Source organism: Hylobates moloch, unplaced genomic scaffold (genome assembly GCF_009828535.3).
Source record: "Hylobates moloch isolate HMO894 unplaced genomic scaffold, HMol_V3 SCAFFOLD_3177, whole genome shotgun sequence".
In the NCBI taxonomy this organism is placed as follows: domain Eukaryota; kingdom Metazoa; phylum Chordata; class Mammalia; order Primates; family Hylobatidae; genus Hylobates; species Hylobates moloch.
This window is the reverse complement of record NW_026655452.1, coordinates 1-7,014: the sequence shown is the minus strand read 5'-3', so window position 1 is coordinate 7,014 and position 7,014 is coordinate 1. Positions and strand designations below refer to the sequence as shown.

Here is a 7,014-nt window from a genome sequence, read left to right as displayed (position 1 = left end):
ACAACACGTGTGCACCAGGACAAGCGGGTAATTTTTTGCAGAGACTGGGGTCTCCCTATGTTGCGCAAGCTGGTCTAGAACTCCTGGGCTCAAGCGATCCACCGGCCTTAGCCTACCAAAATGCTATGATTACAGGTCTTATGTTCTTAAAAAATTTTTTTGATATGGTATAGGATAGTCTAGTAACTTAAAGTACTGTTGTTTTCAACAGGCTAGTGGTTATGATTTGTAAAAGAACTCTTCAGAAATGAGCTCAATTTTACCATGAATTGGGACACTTTACATTTCTTTCTATTTTATAGTGCAGTTTAATTGTCATGGGCTCTGTCTTTTGAAAGCCTGAAAGCCTGCAACAATAAAACCAGCTGCACCTGTTGCATGGGATAGGCATGGAATTGAGGAGAGAGCTCAAACTACGGTCAGCCCTCTGTATCCTGGGTTTCTGGATCCTTGGATTTAACCAACTGTGCATCGAAAATATTTGGAAAAAGTAAAACAATAAAAAAACACAGGCCAGGTGCAGTGGCGGGCGCCTGTAGTCCCAGCTACTGAGGAGGCTGAGGCAGGAGAATGGCGTGAACCCAGAAGGCGGAGCTGGCAGCTAGCGGAGATGGCACCACTGCACTCCAGCCTGGGTGACAGAGCAAGACTCCGTCTCAAAAAAAAAAAAAAAAATTAAAAAACTTTACAACAGCTATTTACAAAGCATTTACATTGCATTAGATATTATAGTAATATACAGATGATTTAAAATATACGGAAGGATGTGCACAGGTTATTTGCAAATACTATGCCATATTATATCAGGGACTTGAGTATCTGTGAATTTTGGTATCTCTGAGGTCCTGGAACCAACATCCTGAGGTTACCAAGGGACGACTGTGTTCAATTTCTTCTCTGGTTATTAGTCTATTCTCTAATGTATTTTTGTTGTTTTGTCTTTTTGTGTTTGCCTCTTCAAGTCAATGTCGGAAACTTAGTTGTTCTAGACTACCCATTAGCTCAAAGCTACCAGTAATCAGACTACCACTGCAATCTAAGCAACCGATTTTTCTTCCCCATCAGATTGGCAAAAATTAAGATAAGCATCCATTGATGTTGAAGCTGTAGGGAGTTTTCCTGAGAAAGTTAATTATGACAGCCCTTTTTGCTAGGCACCTAGACGATTCATCAAAATGAAGTAAAATACCCACGCACTTGAAGCAGTTATCTGGTTTATTTCCTTACCTGGGTGCTGGTTATGTGAGGTGTACAGTTGATGAAAACTTATTAAGCTTTATAATAGGTACAGTTTTCTGTATATGTAGTATATTTCAATAGTTTTAAAAATATATCTTTTGCCACAGCCCGCAGCTGTGTATAATGCTATTTGCTTAACAGTGGAAAACATGGCAATGACCTGAAACACCCTAGCTCCCGGGATCCTACCCCCTTAAGTTAAACAAATGAAATAACTTCCACTGTCTTTTCTAATGCTTTAATTCGGTCCTCAGTTAAACTTGCGGTTGGCGCCAGTTTTTCCAGGGAAAGATTCTGGGAGACGGAGGAGGAGACGCCAGCATTCCGTCCCCGGCACCTCCAGTGGGCTGCGGTCCGCTCCCAGCCTCACTCGAGCAGAGCCCGCCCTCCCAGAGGCCTTTAGTACAAGTCACGTGATCGCCGACTCAGCTGACCCGGTCGGACCGGAAAAAGAAATTCCCGGGCCCTGGCTTCTTGGCGCGATGGTGAGGCACCAGGGGCGAAGCGAGGCTTGGGCTGCTGGAGCGGGAATGAGGGGGCGCCAAGTGGCTCCGGAAACTGGGGGAGGTTGTACTGGCCTCTCCGCAAACACAGTGTGTGCGGGCGTGAGGGCTGTGGGTCTGGTAGGGAAAAATCCACCGCTACCCCGCTCCCGAGACGGGGGCAGGGGTAGGGGGCGGGTAAGACAGAGCAGGCCGGCCGGCTTAGAATCCCGGTGCTTCCCTGGTGAAAGGAAGGGCCCCTGCCTCCCGGGGCAGGAACTAGGGCTTGTCTGGAGCTGGGAGTCCTTTCAGGTCTTCCCCATCCCCAAGAGGACCTCCCAAGGACACCCCCTTACCCAGCCCTGCTGTGGGGCTTGTACAAGAAGGTGCTTAGAATCAGGATCACTCTTGCACACTGTTTAACAGGAAGCCCCTCCGCTCTTTCCAGAGCCAGAAAGTAGTAGTTTTGGGGTTGAGACTTATCCATACATCCATCCAATCCATCCATCCGTACGTTCTAAGAGCCTACTCTATACCATGAAGTGTGCTAGGCACTGGGAGGACTTGAGCTGCCTAGGGAAGGGGAAATCGGAGGCCTGAATTGGCAGTCACAGTTAAGGCTCCAGGGGCAGAGACCTAACAGCGCCTTGTGTGTAGTGCTAAGGGGGCTCCCTGAGGATGCCATCAACCTTAAAGGTGGATAGCAGGAGCTGGCTGGCTGAAGTACAATTTGTGTACCTGGGGTTGGGAGGCAAGCGTGGGAGACGTGTGTCTTCAGACAGGGAACAGCATGTGCAGAGACTTCAGGTGAGAGAGAGCATGGCTCCTCAGGAATGAGTGCATTTCCCAAAGCTGGGAGAGTATCATCAGGAGGTTAGGGAAAGATGAGGCTGGACAAGTAAAGAACAAATCTTCCTGGCTCTTGGATCACCACAATGAAGATAATGAACATATCCACCGGCCTCCATAATTTCCTTGGGTGAAGGGCTATTTTAAGAAGTATTATCAAGAAGGGCTGTTCTGGCCGGGTGCGGTGGCTCACGCCTGTAATCCTAGCACTTTGGGAGAGTGAAGAGGGTGGATCACCTGAGGTCAGGAGTTCGAGACTAGCATGGCCATGGCACTCCAGCCTGGGCAACAGAGGGAGACTCTGTCTTATTTTTTTATTTTTTAAAAAAAGAAAGGCTGGTCTGATGTGTCACTTAAGGGATAGCAGGCCACTGGCCGGGCGCCGTGGCTCACGCCTGTAATCCCAGCACTTTGGGAGGCTGAGGGGGGCGGATCGCCTGAGGTCGGGAGTTCGAGACCAGCCTGGCTAACATGGTGAAACCCTGTCTCTACTAAAAATACAAAATTAGCCGGGTGTGGTGGCACATGCCTGTAATCCCAGCTACTTGGGAGGCTGAGGCAGGAGAATCACTTGAACCTGGGAAGCAGAGGTTGCGGTGAGCCGAGGTTGCGCCATTGCACTACAGCCTGGGGAACAAGAGTGAAACTATCTCAAAAAAAAAAAAAAAAAAAAAAAAAGCATAGCAAGCCACACAGAGAGTGCAGCAGGCATGGAGGCGGGAGCAAGGCTGGTGTTCCTGAGCAGCAGCAGGGATGCTGGAGTGGCTGGAGTTGTGTGGGTACAGGGAAGAGGGGAGAGAGGTCACTCGTCTCTGTGAGGCACAGGACTTTGTTTTATCCCTTGCTGTACCCCCAGCACTTAGAGTGGGAGCTAGCATAGAGAAGGCGCTCAATTGATGTTCGCTGAGCAGATGAATGCCTGGAGTAGACCTCAGAGCAGGGTTTGGTGGCAGGGTGGGTCAGGGAGTTTACTCAACAGCCTAATGATAGGGGAGAACAAGAGGCCAGAGGGTATCCATCTATGTTGGGGACCAGGGGTCCCTGGTGGGCAGCAGTGTGGGAGACACATGGATCCTGGCCACACCTCAGACCTCCCTCCAGCCTGATGACCTGCCTCCCTCCCTTGCAGAGGTTCCGGTTCTGTGGTGATCTGGACTGTCCCGACTGGGTCCTGGCAGAGATCAGCACGCTGGCCAAGATGGTTGAGTGCACAGGGTCTACTCTGGGTGGAGGAGGGGTGTTGGGCTGGGGATTGTGGGTGTAGAGGATGGCGAGGTTTCTCTGGGGTTAGGGCCTCAGTGCTCTCAGCCTGTGCTACCATGCTTTGTGACCTTGATCAGTGGCTGGCTTGCTCTGAGCCTGTCCCCAGGAAGGAGGGGTGAGGTTTGCCAGCCTGGCTGATGTAAGGACTTCCCTTCCAGTCCTCTGTGAAGTTGCGGCTGCTCTGCAGCCAGGTACTAAAGGAGCTGCTGGGACAGGGAATTGATGTGAGTACCAGATCCAGCACCCCATTGTCCTATGACCTTATGACCCCCACTGCCCTAAAACTCTGCACTAGGCCTGGGGAAACGGGTGACCCAGTCTCAACCTCTCTGGGCACCTCCCTTCCTTCTTTCCAGCTTGTCTGTTCCTTATCACAGGATCCAGGCTGGGGGTGAGGGGCTGGTGAGCAGGGGCCTGGCACCCCCTGAAGGTCTCCTTTCCCCATAGTATGAGAAGATCCTGAAGCTCACGGCTGACGCCAAGTTTGGTGAGTAGCCCACTGAGTCTATAGGCCCCAGGCAACCCTGGGAACTCGGCCTGGTGCCTGGTACAGAGGGGCTCCGCACCCCTCCCAGCAGCATCCTTAACCTGCCTTCCCTAGTGGAGGAGCATGAAGGAAGGAAAGACATTGACAGTCCCACCTTCCTGTCCTCTGCCAGCTCCTGGTGGAGCAGTAGCAGTGCCTGTGGCTCCAGGAGGCCTGGGAGCTTTGAGCTAAAGTTAATAGGGCAACAGGGAGGTGGCTGGACCCACAGTGACACCCCCCTGCCCCACCCACGGGTCCCTCAGAGTCAGGCGATGTGAAGGCCACAGTGGCAGTGCTGAGTTTCATCCTCTCCAGTGCGGCCAAGCACAGTGTCGATGGCGAATCCTTGTCCAGTGAACTGCAGCAGCTGGGGCTGCCCAAAGGTATGGGCTGTGGGTTGGCAGCTGGGCAGCCTGTGGGCCAAGGGCTGGTAGAGAGGGGGACAGGCCCTGTTTGGGCCAGGAGCCCAAGCCCAGCTCCCACCTGCTACCTCCAGAGCTACTCCGTTCTACCTGCAGAGCACGCGGCCAGCCTGTGCCGCTGTTACGAGGAGAAGCAAAGCCCCTTGCAGAAGCACTTGCGGGTCTGCAGCCTACGCAGTAAGTATGAGGCCAGCCAGGGTCCGGGCTCATTCTAGAAGGTGCACGCAGCACGCAAAGTGCATGGAGAGTCCAGGGAGATGACTTAACCATGGTCACATGGTTACTAGCAGCCATAGAGCTGGGACCTGGCCCTTGGTCTCCTGACTCCAGCCAAGGTTTCTTGTCACTGAGGTCTGCTGTGGGTGATCCGAACGGATTATCGGGCACCTGCCCTGTTCTGAGCCTGGGTCAGCAGGATGGGAGCTTCTTAGAGGCCACATAGCCTTGAAGGGTTGAGAGCTGAGCGTGGGTGTCGGCTGAGGGCCACTTGGCTTGCCTGCTTTGATCCTGAGAGCCACCCATCCCATCTCACAGTGAATAGGTTGGCAGGTGTGGGCTGGCGGGTGGACTACACCCTGAGCTCCAGCCTGCTGCGGTCCGTGGAAGAGCCCATGGTGCACCTGCGGCTGGAGGTGGCAGCTGCCCCAGGGACCCCAGCCCAGCCTGTTGCCATGTCCCTCTCCGCAGACAAGTTCCAGGTCCTCCTGGCAGGTGAGGCTCAGCTATTCCTTGACAGGTAAGAGGCTCTCCCAGTTCCGCCTGACTGCCTCCCACCTGCCCACCTCTTCCCTCTGCAGAACTGAAGCAGGCCCAGACCCTGATGAGCTCCCTCGGCTGAGGAGAAAGGTGTTCCAGGCCTGTGTGGAGCTGCCCTGCCCGTATGGAGTCACGCCCTCTGAACTGCTCTTCGGGAGGCAGCCCTGGTTCTAGGATGCTGAGGCCCTGGCCTGGACTCTGGCCTCCCAGATCCCCAGCTGCCTCACTTCTCTCTTGAGAACTCGGCTCAGGGCTCCTGAGGAACTTTCCCAGCATTACCTTCCCTTCCCTTGAAAGGCAATTGTTGGCTGTTTCCATGAGCAGGAAAAATAAACAGAAGTATAAACGAATGTGTGCAGGGGCTTCTGTTTGGGTTCAGATCAAGGGTTTTTGTGAGAGAAAAAAAGTGGCATACGGGCTTCCTTGGTCCATCACTCATTTTCTTTTCTCAATTGCTGATTGAGGGAGGTCACAGGTGAGGCCAACTGAGGACCAAAGTGCATCTGCTTGTCTAGTGAGAAGAAAATCAGGGTTCTGGCTCCCAGATCTGGGATGCTCTTGGCTCTGCTGTCTTTGTCCCCTGGCCATGTCCTCAGGCTAGCAGCAAATTGGTGGCCCCAAAGCCAAATGCCCCTTGTACAGAAAGGAGATTGCCCTTGTTTCACTGCCATCTTCTATTTATTTATTTATTTATTTATTTAGAGATGGAGTTTCGCTCCTCTTGCCCAGGTTTCACTGCCATCTTGTTATTTATTTATTTTGAGATGGTACAGTGGCACGATCTTGGCTCACCACAACCTCTGCCTCCTGGGTTCAAGCAATTCTGCCTCAGCCTCCCGAGTAGGTGGGATTACAGGCATGCCCCACCACTCCCGGCTAATTTTGTATTTTTTTTTTTTTTTCAGTAGAGACGAGATTTCTCCATGTTGGTCAGGCTGGTCTCAACTCCTGACCTCAGGTGATCCACCCGCCTTGCCCTCCCAAAGTGCTGGGATTATAGGCATAAGCCACTGCGCCCAGCCACTGCCATCTTCTTTAGGAAGAGAGAAGTGACCATGCCTGAACCAGTCATTGGCAAGGGGAACGGTGTTACGGACTGAATGTTCATGTTCCTCCAGAATTCATATGCTGAAGCCTCTGTCCACACGTGCACACCAGATGAGGGCCATGTGAGCACACGAGGTGGCTGTCTACTAGGCCAGGAAGAGGGCTGTCAACAGGAACTGCATCTGCTGGCACCTTGATCATGAACTTCCCAGCCTTTGGTCTGTGGCATTGTTATAGCAGCTCGAGAAGACTAAGGCAGACGGGCTCCCAGGACTGGCCCAGACCAGCTAGGGCTCCTTGTAGAAAAGGCTGATGCCAGGGTTGGCACATGGAGGGTACAAGGAGGACTCGCCTGGAGTATCCTTTGGTGTAAGGAACCTATCAAAGAATAATGGCTTGTTCCACTGGCCAAAGATGGGACAATTTGAAC

At 52.5% G+C, this 7,014-nt stretch overlaps 1 protein-coding gene across 4 annotated transcripts; it reads left to right on the top strand.

Annotated features, from left to right (window-relative positions):
* Window positions 1-1,633: 1,633 nt before the first annotated feature.
* On the top strand, window positions 1,634-5,887 carry LOC116464715 (COMM domain-containing protein 4). Of its 4 annotated transcripts, XM_032147974.1 has the most exons (8): window positions 1,634-1,724; window positions 3,700-3,771; window positions 3,992-4,057; window positions 4,281-4,320; window positions 4,623-4,742; window positions 4,878-4,958; window positions 5,316-5,492; window positions 5,579-5,887. In XM_032147974.1, exons 1-8 carry the CDS (start codon window positions 1,722-1,724, stop codon window positions 5,617-5,619), a joined length of 600 nt encoding a protein of 199 aa, XP_032003865.1. In that variant the 5' UTR covers window positions 1,634-1,721; the 3' UTR covers window positions 5,620-5,887. The 4 variants fall into 4 exon arrangements, with proteins under 4 accessions (XP_032003865.1, XP_032003866.1, XP_032003867.1 ...); XM_032147975.2 differs by lacking the exon at window positions 3,992-4,057; XM_032147976.2 differs by lacking the exon at window positions 4,878-4,958.
* Window positions 5,888-7,014: the final 1,127 nt, after the last annotated feature.

Coding starts and splice junctions, on each gene's coding strand:
- LOC116464715 (XM_032147977.1), top strand. CDS start 1,770: ATGAGGGGGCGCCAAGTGGCTCCGGAAACTGGGGGAGGTTGTACTGGC. Junction 4,743..4,877: donor GCAGCTGGGGCTGCCCAAAG/GTATGGGCTGTG, acceptor TTCTACCTGCAG/AGCACGCGGCCAGCCTGTGC. Junction 4,959..5,315: donor GCGGGTCTGCAGCCTACGCA/GTAAGTATGAGG, acceptor CCCATCTCACAG/TGAATAGGTTGGCAGGTGTG.